The 16641-nt window shown below is 40.1% G+C and overlaps 1 protein-coding gene across 1 annotated transcript; it reads right to left on the bottom strand.

The window, feature by feature from the left end:
- Positions 1–11790: 11790 nt before the first annotated feature.
- nkx6.1 (NK6 homeobox 1) lies at positions 11791–14776 on the bottom strand. Its single transcript, XM_076980154.1, has 3 exons — positions 13715–14776; positions 13341–13513; positions 11791–12731 (listed from the first exon to the last, which is right to left on the bottom strand). Exons 1-3 carry the CDS (start codon positions 14250–14252, stop codon positions 12486–12488), a joined length of 957 nt encoding a protein of 318 aa, XP_076836269.1. The 5' UTR covers positions 14253–14776; the 3' UTR covers positions 11791–12485.
- Between the last annotated feature and the right edge of the window lie 1865 nt (positions 14777–16641).

Below are 16641 nucleotides of genomic sequence, written 5' to 3' on the forward strand. Positions count from 1 at the left end.
TGGCCCTAAACATTTTGATCCTAGTGAAGTAAACCAGTGGGCCATTGGGAAGCCTAATCCATCCAAGTCTACATAATTAGTTATTGTACAACTTATTTTAGATTTTAACTCTGTGCAGCACTATATAGATTCGAGGAAGGGTTGCTTTCTGTGGACTATGCAAGCCATTGCATCCGCAGTGCATTTATTCACATGGGATTTTAGCGTGGGATTTCAGCAAGAAAGACAGATTGATCCATAAGCTACTAATTTTATAATGGTTTGCTTTAAGATTGTCTGGACTGCCTCCCTCTAACCCATTTTCATTATAATTTTTTCATCATTATATTATATATTTCCCATCTGGGCTTTACTTGGCATGGTAATCTAATTACGGATCTTCAAACTCAGTCCTTGCCCCGTGCTGTATTGTCCTCTTCATTCCCCATGACTCCTATCAGGCGGTAGAATTAAGCTGAAAGCTATAAATATGGCTGCAATAAAAATAAAAAAAACACAAAAAAGTAAAAGTTGATTTGTCTGTATGCGATGGGAAAAGGCACCTGCATGTTGCAGCAGTCTACGTGATGGAATTAATGTATACACTTTTTGTGATGTTGTTATTGCTTGTTCTGATAACTTTGTTAACATTTTTAGAAATATTGGATATATTGATCTACTTCAAGCTCTTTTATTTTGAAATTTGACTTTGAAGACTTTTAAGTGGACTGGAGAAGCACAGTTCGAAGAAATACATTTCATCAAGCTTACCTATAAAAAATCTACATATAAACTCAAGGACCTCACAATTTAGAAATGTTTTAAATTCTTCTGAATATTTTTTCAGCTTAGCCAGCAGTTAATAGAATTACAAACAATCTTTTTACAAAATATTGTGTTGGCGAGTTCATCTGGTTACAAACAGAAGTGACTAGAAATTGAGTTTACAGGCATTGTGTTATGGTTAGATAATAGTATATTTTCTTTTTTCACATTTGAAATGCTAAATTGTCTTGTGTTAAGATACCTTTGGTTTAATGGTTGGTTTTTGTAAAAAAAAAAAAAAAAATCAAATTTAAATAAATTCATTTAAATAAATACCTTCTTTTCACAGAATGGAAAAGTCTTTATTCAAAGTCATATTGAATAAAGCTAACTATAAAACAATTGTGACTAAACAGCACAAGTGTCTGTAATGTGATTACTGTATATGCAGACTGCATTAGTATTCCATGGTGTCGTTTGGGTGTTTCCAGGCTGGACCGTGTCTCAGCATCGCGGAGGAATGAGGAAGAGCAGCAGGAGGATTTGCCTCTTTTAACAGCCATTACTGCTGTGAGACAAATTGCTACAAATTGTGAATTTTCCACTTTACAGCATTACAAAGAGGCCCCATTGAGCCTTTCTCCACAGCACACTGACACACACACACACACACACACACACACACACACAAGAGAATCAGCAGGAAACTACTGTGGTGTTTAATGAACAATACAGCTTACGAACCCATCTGAGTGACAACCATTGTGTGACTAGTCCAGAAACAGCAGACAAAAACCCCAAACTAAACTCACACTTAAAGATGGAAGTAAAGGACTAAAACCCTTGTGGAAGGTTTTACTTTTTTCACATGTAATAGTATAACATGGTGTGAAAGAGTGGAGATATTGTCATGGTGAATAAAGTTAACTATGAAAGTAACTATTACTAAACAGGAAAAGTTAGTGATAAGACCATGATCATGGCCAGGATTTAGCTAAAAGACTTATCTGTTTTATGTTTATCCACCACATTTCATAAAATTTTGAGTAAGAATAGTGTAACATATCGCACATAATCAAATTTGAATACTTTATTAAAAAGTTGAAAAAACATAAGAAGTATGAGAGCACGAACATGTCAAATCACTGAAACAGTGTGCTTTGCCTAAGCTAATTGAGAACTCTGGGTTAGTGTTTGCACTGCAAGATCCACAAGAACCCGTCTTGCTTGTGAACAGACACAGCTTGTGTAGGCTACCAAGGGCCAAGGGTGAGAGAGACAAGACCCAGGAGAGCTTGATTTATGGCCACACTCACCAGAAAAGGTCTTTTATGTACCTAATCCTGCCTGGGAAAGTTAGTATATATGATAGAAAGTTGTCAGGTCTGTGTAGATAGGGTGGACAAAACAAGGCTCAAATTGTGTTTTTTTTCCCTGCTGTCAATTTGCTCACAGGCTATAATGGCATTTTCCCATGCTCGCCAAGGCCCAGCCGTTTGCTTTGGGATGTCACAATTGAGTGTTAATGCATCTTTAGTTATGTCACCCCAACCTGAGATGGTGCTACAGGAGCGTCTCAGTGTGTCTCCGCCCAATCCGGGACTGTCCCACATGGAGAATCCGACACGGTGTTACTGGGAGGTCAAAAAAGGACAACGCAGGAATCTGCTGCTCCCCACAGTGACAGTGAGGAATCTGACCAATGCCACGCAGCTAAGTATCTCATTTACGTACACCACTGCCAGGACAAAAATTTACTAATTTGGTCTTTTATATAAAATTATATATATATGCAGACTGGCTCGAGCTGATTTGAACTGGTTCGAGAACGGCAACAGTAACTCAAATAACTGCTCAGTTACAACTGAGGCATGCAGAAGAGCATCTCTGAACGCACAACACATCGAAATGGGCTACAGCAGCAGAAGACCACACCGGGTGCCACTCCTGTCAGCTATGAACAGGAAACTTAGGTTACAATTCGCACAGGCTCACCAAAATTGGACAATAGAAGATTGGAAAAATGTTGCCTGGTCTGATGAGTCTCAGTTTCTGCTGCAACATTCGGATGGTGGGGTCAGAATTTGGTGTCAATAACATGAAAGCATGAATCCATCCTGCCTTGTATCAACAGTTCTGGCTGGTGGTGGTGGTGCAATAGAGATTGGGCCCATTAGTACCAATTGAGCATTGTGTCAAAGTCACAGCCTACAGTACCTGAGTATTGTTGCTGACCATGTCCATCCCTTTATGACCACATTTACCCATCTTCTGATGGCTACTGTCAGCAGGATAACGCGCCAAGTCATAAAGCGCAAATAATCTCAGACTGGTTTCTTGACAATGAGTTCACTATACTCGAATGGCCTCCACAGTCACCCGATCTCAATAGATGCTATCATGTCAATATGGAACAGACTCTCTGAGAAATATTTCCAGTACCTTGTAGAATCTATGCAGGTCCTAGCGGCCAGTGAGTGTGTCTCCAGTACCTATATATATATATATATATATATATATATATATATATATATATATATATATATATATATATATACACACACAAACACACACACACACACACACACACACACATTTTGATCACTTATACAAACTTATTCTCAGGCAATGATGGAGGGACATTGAGCATTAGTAATATAACTACTGGCCAATATGGAAGTTCTTCACAGCACTATGAATTTATAGTAGTGTGTGACAGGAATAGACCTCCGGTTATAATAGTCTGTGCATTGCTCTTCCTGCGAGACACGAAGATGAACCCTCTCTGGAGGCTGAAGTCTTGACCCGTGGCCAACGGCGGCGCCCTGGCCCACACTCCCGCTCCCAGAGCAGCGTAACAGCCCACATTTCAGAGGGAATCTTAACCAGGGTAAACAATGTCTCTGATGCCTCATACGTATTCTCCTCACACACCCAGAACATGCGCGGCCCATTCTCACCAGGGCGGGTGGCCATCACGGCCACAGTCAGGGAGGTCCTGCAATAAAATGTGATTTTGCTGTTTCATCCATTCTCTAAAGGAGTGATTGGCCCCAACACTTAAACTCAACGCTAGGATGCAATATAGCAACTTTCATTAAAAAAAAAAAAAAAACAGTCATACCAAATGAATAGGGAATAAGTGTAAAGTTAATATGAAATTGTTAGAATCAAATAGAATTGAATCAAATGCATTCCTTTCAACCTGTTGTTGTGTAAAGATCTTTAACTGGATGAAACTTTACATAAAGTACCTGTTTGACCTTGTATTCTTCATTGCAAACAAGCAATGTCAGTTTCGATCAGGAATTGTTTTCTGTTTGGTTTATTGACTGACCACAGACCAGCGTTATACAGCCTTTGTGTTAAATGGGTTTTCATTTTTTATTGGCAGACCAATGACTGAGGTGTTTTATTGAAGCTCTTTAGAGTTTAACAGCTTGGACCAGCAATGCGTGTTAAATGGACACGTAAAATAAAATCAAAATGAAATAAGAAATCCAACAAAATGAGAGGCAACACCTCACACACATTAACCACAGGGAATTAACTGATAGCAACGAGTCTGTTGTGTTACAACTTAGCAGCCTTAAATGGTCATGTTGTTCTCATGCCCTCATGTTGTGCACTGTCCCCTCTATTACCCACATGGCATACAGCTTCACTTGTGACTGGAAAATGGTCAAACAGAATAGTTTATCATTACTTGTCAACATAAAGGAGACTCCGATACAGTTACTTAGCATTCACCAAAACAAAAACCCCCATAGATTTGGGTCACTACAGACACAGAATCTCATCATGTCCACCTAACTGGCGTAGAGACAGATCTCAGCATTCTTGTCTTTGAGCCTCATCTTCAGTTTAAAAAAGTACCATGGACACAAATAGTGTTGCCTCCGCTACAGCTGGGAGTCACAGCATTTTTGCTGTTTGATTGCCCATCAAAACCTTTATGAAAAACGAGGAAGGAGCACAGAGTGCTAACCTCCTGAACCTGATGTGTCATCGACTCGGATTACAGAAAAATGCCTGGTTGTGTTGTGAGGTGCTATGAGGTATAAACACTGGTGAAATACATACCAAAACAACTTTAACAAGAGCCAATTTAATAAACGCATCTCCAGCTTACTTGCGTTCTCTTTAAAGGGATTCCATTCCTGTTCGTATATCCTCTGTTCATCAAATATTACGTTAAGACCCAGCAACGTTCGTGGGTGAGCGAACTCGGGCGGTACATTTGACCTCTGACTTTTGACAGCAAGAAGCGTCTGGGACACTGGTCATATTGTGAGCTGGAGACAAGGAGGCAAGAGGTCAGACCGAGGCACTTACGCCCCACTCTCCCTGCCGTGCCGCCTGCGTTTGCATGGGGCCGTGTCCTTTCATTTGGCATTCAGATCAATAGATTTTCAAAGATTGACTTCATAAGTAGGTCATAAGAAGCATTTTTAGATATTAGTGCTGGCCGGAGAGAGAGGCTTCTCCAGGGTTCAGGATCTGGCCTCTCTCTAAAGCTCTCACCCCAGCAATAAAACACAAAAATATATACATGAATCATCTTCAAATTCAATAGGCCGTTGGAGAGAAAGCAGGATGTGAACAATAGCTCCTACTACGGACAATGGTCAAAATCCAGGAATTTCATTATCAGACTATTGCATTTACCCAGTACTTCCCCTTTCAGTGTGCTTATTGTTATGTTAAATTGATTGTTCACAAGCCAATATATATATATATATATATATATATATATATATATATATATACACACACACACACACACACACACACACACTCACACACATATATAAACCTAAGGGGGAGAGAACTCATAAACCAATAGGAATATTGCCCATCAGTGATGGTAATACCATATGCTGAAGTTCTCTTTATCGTCAAGAACAACAGCCAATGCTGTTAGGCGGAATGCACTGGTGGTCGCAGTCAAAACCTTGTCAATGGCCGCATGTGTCTCCTTCTCTCTATCTCTCTCTCTCTCTCTCTCTCTCAAACACACACACACACACACACACACACACACACAGCTGCTATTGAGTGAGCTGTCTCTGTAATGGAGTGACGAGCTAGGGGAGACACCCCCTGAAACACATTTGGGTAATATGCCAGGGCACTCCCTGTTTATCATGTGATGCATTCATGGGTGGGCGCGGTACATTATGTACATAATTCACTGCTTACATTTGTCAAAACATGGGTTTGTATGAGAGCTAATGATCCGCATGAAATTAATGACGCTATAAAAAAGAAAAATCCACCATTCGTGCAGGCATGACAGGATCCACTGGCCTTGATAAAGCGCTAAACGACAGAGAATCAGGGAGGAGGAGGAATTGGCCCGTGTTTCTCACCCCCAAAACACCCCGACAAACAGCACGCCGAGCCCGACATCGCATCCGATACCTGATTTCAGCTGTAGGATCATTTAAACATGTACCTTCAGATGGCAGAGTGCTGCCCTCAGACTCTCTCCACCTCCACGACACACGCAGTGCTGTCAGGAAGGCAGGTTGGGGAAATGCACGTGTTGGTTGAGTGAAAAAGTTGGCACATTCGAAAACTACATGTTTACTATTGATTACATGGTTATCACTTAGATTCGGTCTGTTCTTCCTAAACTTGACCGCGTTTATGAAAAGCTGAATGTCCGTAACTGTAGGTCCTCCTAACGGTTCTGAATGTCCGTAACTGTAGGTCCTCCTAACGGTTCTGAATGTCCGTAACTGTAGGTCCTCCTAACGGTTCTGAATGTCCGTAACTGTAGGTCCTCCTAACGGTTCTGAATGTCCGTAACTGTAGGTCCTCCTAACGGTTCTGCTCTCTCTCAGCTCACCTCGTCTGGGTCGACTAGCCTGCTGGGTTGCTTTAATCATTTCATTCAGACATAATGCATTCACAACACACTTTATCACCTCTTTATTGTCTCTTTAATTCATTGCACTGCTGGTTTTTGTGGCACCCATAACTTTCCTCCTGACGAGTAAGGGCTATGCATGCTGTCATGCAATACAGGCCTAAATGAATGTATAATAAGGCTTTGATTTCAGTAGCAGGCCAGGTCTCCTACAGCAAGCCAGGGACAAATCTATTACTGCACTGCCATTTTCCTAAGTGTTTGTACCCCACCATGACCCTACCACTTTATCTGTTGGTTTTTATTTTCAGAGTGCATTGTGTCCATATGTTACTCTAATAGTTGCTATAATTCTTGGCCGAGAGGGCTCATGTTTTATTGGACCAGAACAAAAAGAAGAAAAAAAGGGGGGGGGGGGTGTACAAGAATGCATTTTCATAAAGCAGCCTTTAGCAATACACTAATGGGCTGACACTGATGTATTTGCATAGAGATGAATTATCCCAGGCTGCCTTGACGTGACTTTTAAAATATGATTGAAGAGGTTATTATTGCTTCACTAAGAAACATGTTAACAGGTTATTTTAGCCCAGCTAACGCTAATAAAATTCAGAACAAAGGACTTGGCCAGTGTCAGCCATTTTCTTATTTTTTCATTGGCCAGAGTCCTCTACTGAAGGTGGTCATTTTGTCATTATTTCTCCAACCTTACCCACCCCCCCCCCCCCCCCCCCCCCCCGCTCCGTCTTTATAACAATAAGCAACAGTCAGTGCAGCCTTTGAACTCGGCCGTGGTACATTCTAGATTCTTCATTAAAGATTTCCTTGGTGGAGACTTTATTTCAATCATAGTTTCAAATGGTGCTAATCAACTGAACAGTGAGAAATATACATCAGTTCACCCTTCTCATCTAAAAACACATAATGCTAATCAGATTACTTTGTAAATTCTTATCTTGTCTTCTTTACCACAATAACATCTTGCTTCTGAATCTGTTTGTAAGCCACAAGGAGTGTAGACTTCCACAGGGTATGAGAGTATCATTAGGAAAGATTAGACGAGATTATAAACGTTGAAGTGTGTTCATCCCACCATGGGTGCCCGAGGAGCTTTGGCCTATAGAGATAAGAGCCCTTAGACTTCACTACAAATATCCCCCTGAGACCACACACCAACCCCAGCGCTCACTCCCAACAACCTCATCACCTGCATCTCACCCTCACCTCCAACCTCAACCACCACCACCCCCCACGACCCACTGAATTACGTGAATGATTAACCAAGTCATTCATTTGCTTAACAGATTAGGTTAACAATCTTTAATTAAGTTCATCCAGCCTTCGTTCATGCTCGTTATCGTTTGGCACACCAGGGACGGGTAGATTACATTCTTATAGAATATAAAATGTGCATGCACAGTGCTCCCCCCCACCCCCCCACACACACACATTAACAGGAATGCACTAACCAGAAAAAAATGACTACACAGAAAATATCCCAGAGTGCCGTTTCTCCAAGGTGGCCAATGAGAGGGCTGCTGAGGTACTTGTAATAGGGAACTCCCAAGGTGCTCTTTATCAGAAGTCTCCAAATGGGTGTGAAGGAGATAAGGCTGCAGGCCGTAAGCCGGGATTCATTTGCCAAGACTGCGGTCTCTCGTGACACATGGCCTTGTGCAATAATCTCTTGTAGTACATGTTCAACTGGGAGCACATCAATAGGCTCTTTATCCAAAACACACAGCAGTCACACATTAGCCGCATCCCCGAAATTCCAAACGACATCCCTATGCACCCATCTCCCAGGAAGCAATGCAGCAGTATATATGATTGAGTGCCACTATTTTACATCTTCCAATTAAGCAAGATAGCACGTTATTGTCTCTCACCATTCCCACCACCCGCAGGTTAATGAATAGGGCCATATCCACACAGCAGAAACGTCTGAACAGAAGACGTACAAACAACAGACAAGACAGAACAAGCTTCTTTCAGAGGGCTGGGAGAACCGCGGTAGGCGTGTTATTTTTCGACTAATTAACCCCGCCTCCAACAAGTGGCTGTCGGGCTAGCGGCGCTGACCCAGGTGCAGGTGGCCATCTGCAGCTCCGGGACCGGGCCCGGATCAGCCCAGCAGCCACACCAAGCGTGCCGGCACGCAGCAGATGCTACTGTCGCTCCCAGAGGAAAACGAGTCATGTTCACCACACCTGGATTACACTGATGCATCACAGGACCCACAGCCTCATAAAACCAGGCATCTCCAGCCCTGGCTTGAGCACTGGCACACAACGTTGTATGGAAAGGAAAGGCCTGTTGGACAAATACATCTACTTGATGAGAAAAAGAAACGCATAATGCCAAATGCACTCTAAATGAAGCTCAGATGACCAGGGGAACTATACACACCAGTTCAGTTAAAAACAAATGACCTAGCACTTAATTTCCTACAGATTTAGCAGATAATTTGTTTTTCATTTGCACTACAAACCTATCTGAATGTATGGAAAGGCTGCTGGTTTTGATGTTATGTGGTATTATAGCAGTGGTGTTAACCTGAAATTGAAAGCAGCAGCTACTAGAATGACAAGTAACAGACCACAAGAACCCAACATAATGCCAGTTACACTGGGAGCTATTGCTTTAGCTGCACAAACGTGACATTGGTCAGTCTTCATACCCTCATAGGCAGTTACACTTAGGAAAACCTACATCATCACTACGGCATAATTATAATAATATTAGAGAATAAAGCCATGCGAGGCATTTTAATTCAAGGTATTCAGTAGTCTGTCCTACTTCATAGCTCTACAACCTAGTATATCAAACTTGCCTTCATTTACGCAGTTAGTGGCTGTTTTGAACGAAATGCATTAAATGGTTATTTTTTTGCATTTCGTTTTGATATGGTCGTTTTAAAACAAAAAAAAATACCGTTTATCTCCTGTCAGTATATATTTTAGCATTATAATCTCTCAATTAATTTAAAGTTCCCCACCAAATGCATTTTCACATTATAATGTCTTAATGTTAAAAACATCACTATACAAACAGACACAAACACGACTGCCACTAGTGATCACGACTAATCATCCATGTTCGCCGCCCTGCTTCATGGCAAAATGAAGCCGCTCTACTTACAATGTTAATGGGATATTAGAGTTTGAAGCTATCAAAGATTAATTGTTGCATAACAGTTCATTAACTCTTTACTCCAAAATAATTTGATACCTTATTGAAACCAATTCACTGGCCTACACGTGTAGTCAACGACGGATTCATTAGAATTTGAAGAAAGCCATTACAAGCCATTAAATCAATGATGATCAGTTGCATAATAAACACAATATTGGTAGCCTTGCAGACTGCCAACGCTTAAACAAAAGCCTTAAAATTTGGGTTAAAGTCGATTATGTTTTAATGTGTTGTGCTTATAAAACATAAATACAAAAAAGGTAAAAAGTTGGTATCACGGGATACTAGAGAAAGCAGGCGATTAACTTTGGTCCACGTACGTCGAGCCCTAAGAATGGACGACAAACCACGTGTCCTTATGGCGTATCGTTAAATAAAGTTCAGATTAGTCAAGTTTCAGAACAATCCAACACCTAGCATTACGTTAACTATTTACACAAACTATTCACCAAGATTTAACGGAAGACCCGAATGTCGTAGCCAATTTATTTTAAACTAATAAAACTAAACTGTGTGTAATTGTGAAATTAATTATGTATGAACGGGTCGGACATTAGTAACAAATACTATCAGAAAAAAAACCTTTTCAGTTAAAAAAGATTAATATGATGTATTTTCATTTATCGTCTCCCTTTAAAAGCATGACACGTGCTCACACACGCGGTTTGAAATGTTTAACACCTGATCCAGTAGGGATGGCCGAGTAGAGAACTTCACATCTTTTTTCTTAGAATATATAACTCAGTGAATGATGAAACACATTTAATACATGCAATCACTTAAAATGTCCTATATTCAGATATCCTAGATGTATTATAGCTAGACCTACTAATTACAACGGAGGAGGAAAAATAATCCGATGTGACGTAGACATGTTCCATCAACCCAAATTACAACGAGGAGATTTTGAGTCCTGATGCACAGTGACCCATTACTGCTAATAGCGCTGTTTGTTCGCGAAACAAACAAACGAAAGTGATTTGGTAACATCCGTGATATCAATTAATTCAAGTTAACCACCTTAGTAACTTAATTTTTAAATAATTTAAATTCAGTAGACCCTTTATTAACCTAGTCATGTAAGTCTGTTAGTGTCTAGGTAGAAGTCTGATCTGTGGACAACGAACAGGTGCTATCTTTTTTATGACTAAAACCACCGAATATTTTCACTAGGCAAAAATATAAATAAATAAAAATCTGTAAGCATGGCATTTTTTTAACTAATCAGGTCATCCAATTTTCTGACAGGGAACTGGGCCTATACTAAGACGTCTCACCTATCGAATGGCTTTGGAGAAGTAAGTGAGATTTAATCCAACGTGCTGCATCTTTCACTCGCATCTTATAAATTAAATATCTTGTATCTAAGAAGAAATCGGTTGAGTGGTTTCCAATTTTCAAAGAACACGCTGATCTAATCATGCGAGACAGATAACATATTGAGACCGCGGCTTCACATTCCAACATAAACATCCGTATCACTTATCTGCTCTTATAATTTGCCTTTTCCGTTACAACTATAGTTTGACAAAGCATGCTTTAAAATACGATACGTAAAAGTGAAATTGTTCTGTAGAATTCAAGATGTCACAGGTCCAAATGTCTTCCATAAATGCAATTAAAATATTTAATCCATATGGCGATAACACTGGCTGAATATGTATTACAAGAAAATGTATTACACATTGCTGATAGCTATGAGGATTATACTGTAGCCTATTACCAATGTCCTCTAAACACATACATTATAATATCATTGACCATTGCTAGGTAGTTTCATGCTTATAATCATAAAATGTTTTGAATGCCCCTAGGGCCAATAAATAAATAAATAAATAAAGGTTTGGTATGGATGCTCGATCATTTTTTAATTATGTATTTGAAACTTGAGTTACCTCTACAGAAATCTACGCGAATTTTCCATGGCAACAAATAAAGCAAGGTTCATAATATTCACTTTTTTTATTAAATAAAAGTGCAATACACACGAATATCCCAAGCGCATTTTCCGGTTTCAAACACTGTTACAAACTTAAATTTTTTTTATAAATTAAGTATGGAAAGTAAAGGGAATATTCTATCATGAGACGAACACTATCCGTTATTTTACAAATATAGTTTAATTGTTAAACGAGGTTTTTTTATTATTTACATTTAAAAAGTTTTAGGCCTGATCAAAATAAAATAATAATAAATTTAGGCTAATTAATTGATCGGCAGGTATGTTTTACCGCAGCAAAAAAATAATAATAATATTTCCAATGAACTACTTTCCAAGGGCGGAAGCTGTTCGGTTTAATTTAACGAGATGCGGTTATTCACATACACTGTATGTGTATGCAAATAGCTCAAATTACAACGAACTGGGATTAGGAACGAAAAGGACCTAATTTCTTTACAAAAAGATATTTTACACATAAATATTCACAGTAATATAGTTTCTATTCAATACAACTCACGCTGTTATTTTACATGAAACAGTACCGTCCTCTTTGTGTGAAACGTCTATATTGCAGTCTGTGACCACCAAGCGGCTCCTCCAATAGTGCGCAGTTCTTTTGCTTTGCATCCTTTCGCAAAAAAACCCGCATTTCTGAATTAGGGGAAATAGCATGTTATTTATGATAGTTCACAGGAACTTCTGTATCAGAAATAACAGGCTATCGTTTTTTTACGAGCTCTCGTTTTCCGACGTGTGGATTATAAGAGCCGAGTTCGGTTTGTGTTTTTTCAGTAACTGGGTAATTTTCTCATCGTCTGAGTTTGGATCTAAAGGCTTGTTGTAGTCGTCGTCGTCGTCTTCGTTTTCTGAGGCCCCCTTTAGCCTCTCGGTCTCTGAATCCTGTTTTTTCTTCGCCGAGGCCATCTCAGCTGCGTGTCGTTTCCTCCACTTCGTTCTTCGATTTTGAAACCACACCTTTTAAAAAATCACACAAGAAAATAGGTCTTAATATATATAACGAAAAATTGCCTAGCCCTGTGCTTTATAATATGAATAATAATTATTATATCAATTATTATTTAATTATTATTCATATAAACGCAAGGATACACAAATCAAATCAAAGTTTATTTGTATAGCGCTTTTCACAACACATGTTGTCACAAAGCGCTTTAATTTTTAACATACGAGATAAATAAATATAGAGTCACTTAAATAAATAATTTAATTAAAAAATAATAATTTGTCAGTGTTTAGCTCTTCTACAATCACAACCACTCCATACAATTTGTCTATATATAGGCGTTATTGTGTGTGTTTGTATGTATGTAAATATATATAATATGTATATAATATAAAAATGTTGAATGCCTTTTACACAATCATTCCTGAATTTTTTTTATTTGCATGTAAAAAAAATAAAAGCATATTTGTCCTGTAGAATATACTCTGCATCAATACTCTGAATTCATGTCGAAAGGATAACCTTTGCATCTGCAGTATAATGACAGTATTACTTGTCAACTGTCTAACAGGTCTGCATCATATTTCGTGCACTAGAATCAAACGCTCTCAGGCGCGTACCTTAACTTGGCTCTCCGTCATCCCTAAGGAGTAGGCCAGGCGAGCTCTCTCTGGACCGGCTAAATATTTAGTTTGTTCAAAAGTCTTTTCCAGAGCGAAAATTTGCTGCCCGGAAAACGTCGGTCGTGTGTGTTTCCTCTTCCCGTCCTTGTCCAGGAGAACCGAGTTCTGATCTAGAGAAGTAAACGGAGATCGCAATTTAGCTTAAAGATACTGTAGCCACGTGCGTAACAGGTTATACAAGAACTTTTTAATTCACAAGTCTTAAGTATCTTTAATAAGTAGACCTACTGTAAATAATAAACCCACATTAAAATATAAACGATGAATTATGGATATAAATCGCTTCAAATGATCTGAATGGTGGTACTTACGAGGTGAACACGCAAATCTTGCGTCTCTCCAGTGTGGACTTTGCACAACTCCAGGCCAGAATATCGGGGTTCTGCCCGGCAGGTCCGTGAGTGGTTTGGGGTATCGGGCCACGGCCACGGCGGCGGCACCGGGGCTGAAGTAGAGCCCGGGAGGAGGCGGACTCAAGCTGCTGAACCGGGGCAGTCCGGACAGGATCCCAGCGGGGGAGGACGCGGCCACCGCTCCGGAGGACACGATGGAGGGGCGGCTGAGAATGTCGTTTATTCCGTGTGGGGTGGCGACCCCACACTGCTGGGTTGATGCGAGGCTCGAAAGTCCAGTTGACGTTTTGATCCCTGGGGAGGAGACTGGGATGCCACCCGGGTTGGGAGACGTGGATGTGGGTGATGTGGATGATGCTGGTCCGTTAGAAGAGAGCGGGTAGGCCGGGTACAGTGGTGTCTTCATCTCGGCCATGCTGTGCAGAGCGGCCAGTGGAGGAGTGTTGAGGAGGAACGCGCTCTGGCCCGACCCGTCCATCTGCCCTACAGCTAACATCACCAAGGAACCGCAACTCGCGCAAAAGATCTCAGAAGAAAAGCAAGCGCTCTGAAAATTGTACTAAAATTATTTTACACTTGTTCGGATTATTTTCTTCCTTGTCTCGTTTTTTCAAAACGCCAGTTTGACAAAAAATATGTTATTCTTCATCAGAATGAGCAAAATTGAAAACGCGAATAAAAACCATCGCAATATTAAACAAAAAAAAAACACGTTTCGCGGTTTCGTTGAAAAAAATCCGAATCAACCAGACCGCGGTGTGATGCCCATCTTCACAAGCGCAATCCAGCTGCTTCGTTAGAACATTGCAAATCTTGAAGATGCAGCATTCTTAACGGAGTCCTTCTGCTCGCAGGAGATGAACGCTGCGTAACTCTGCGCTTTGAAATCTATAAATAAAATGGCAGTCTTTCTCAGTAGTTCACATGAAGACCTGGGAGATAATAAAACATTTTCATCAACCTGCTGTCTTTTGCTGCAAAAGTCAAAACTTTGAGGATGTCCCTTAGAAAGTGGAGAGGCTCGTTCTGGTGCGATTGGACAGACCCAGTAGTGACGTGGTCTATGTCGGCTGAAAGTACCAACTGAATTTAGGAGTCTGTTTCCATTGGTTCTCCATCAGTGCTTTAATTTGCACATTAAAAGAACTGCCATCCACTATTAAATATAAAAAGGAACAAAATCAACCTAGTCAATTTGAGATCCATTTTCTAAATAAAGGGACATCTGCATGTGATCGTGATCACATCAGCTGGGAGACTTTACAAATAAGTCTAGTTCTTTAAAAAATAACCTTTAAAAGCCCAAAACATGGACAACCTCCATCAAGTCGGAATACCCAGATTTGATCGGAATATTCCGTTTATTTCCGTTGTTTTCTTTTTTCGGTTGAATTGGTCAAGAAAGTTTTAAGGTGCCAAACCATTCTCTACCCCACCGCCCGGAAAGGAATTACAGACGCTCTGATTTCGATTAAATAAATATAAATTCAGGTTAAAAAATGAAATTTTAAAGAAACTGTCTTTGTCCAAGGTACTGGGAATACCTGATGAAGATTTGAAGCCACGCAGGCAATGTACAACTACATCAAGTAGACTATTTTATAGCCTAAACATTCCCTCAACGAAGGTTAAAATCAAAACCGGATTAAATATATTGTTTTCCACCCTATGAGATAGTTTTCTCTAGGACACTGAATGGCGACCTAAAATTAACCCAGAGTCCTATAAATATAAAAACACTGAAACGATAACATCAGGCAGGTGCGTATCACAAGACCATTAGACTATAATAAAATAAGGACTATCTATTCAAATATTCTCCAACACAGTTATTTTTTAAATGCCCTAATTTCTAAAAACATCCTATTTATTATAGGATATTTACTATATCCTATTTACTTTACTACTTAATAGGGATATAAACCTGCATCAGTTCAAATCACTGACAACTGACATTTACAGATGATTTTGAAACTGGGAGCGGCCAAAACCTGAAAGCAAGGTTCGCACTGCCCAATTTTGTGGAGTCTGTTGCCCTCTGGTGGTGAGAAATTAGAACTTCACTGCCTCCCATGTATATTTTACACGGACAGCAAAGCTCCCTCCCAAAAGCACATACATGTTTTAAGGATGGAGAAAACACTCAAGCATCATTCACGCAGGGGAGGTCGAGCTTCCATCACGGGCACAATAGGAACCTGATTAATGCTTCCTGTTGTGGTTCAAGTCTGTACAGTTAACCGTAACTTGACTGGTTTGTGAACAAGCTTGACAAGTGACTTTTTTTTTTTACCTTTTCCTCCTCCACAGATAGGATGGATGTTGGACACCGAGGCCCCAAAGCTCACATTACCGACATGGTACCGGAGCTTGTATGGAGGTACCGTTACCACATGGCCACTGACGTCCAAGCACTTGAGCACGGTGGGTCTGGTTCGTAGGTTTAGGTCGGTCCTGTGTTTCATTCCCTTGTTGCTTCTAATTTTCCACATGACATTTTGTATTAAAACATGTCTGGAGATTTCACACGCACGACATGTGTAGCTGTTACACTTTAGTGTGTACAAGTTTCAAAACAGGTCAACCTCTTGCTTCCCAGTATAGCTTGCAACCTTTTATTGCAAATTTTCATATAAAAAGGTAAACTATTTAAAATCAATTTACTTTAATGTATAACACCGATCAAATCTTAATGAAATATGCAAATGGGGTGTTGTATACTTTGCAAGGCCAGTTTTTAATCTATGGACACTAATTTCTGCAAACCAGTTGTAAACATTTTGGACTTGGCCTTAAACACTGATGCTTTCAATCACTTGTACAACAGGAATAAGACCCAACCGCCACACGGGGCTTCAGTTACCCATCAAAGACGGTTGTTTTTG

This window comes from Brachyhypopomus gauderio, chromosome 18 (genome assembly GCF_052324685.1).
Source record: "Brachyhypopomus gauderio isolate BG-103 chromosome 18, BGAUD_0.2, whole genome shotgun sequence".
In the NCBI taxonomy this organism is placed as follows: domain Eukaryota; kingdom Metazoa; phylum Chordata; class Actinopteri; order Gymnotiformes; family Hypopomidae; genus Brachyhypopomus; species Brachyhypopomus gauderio.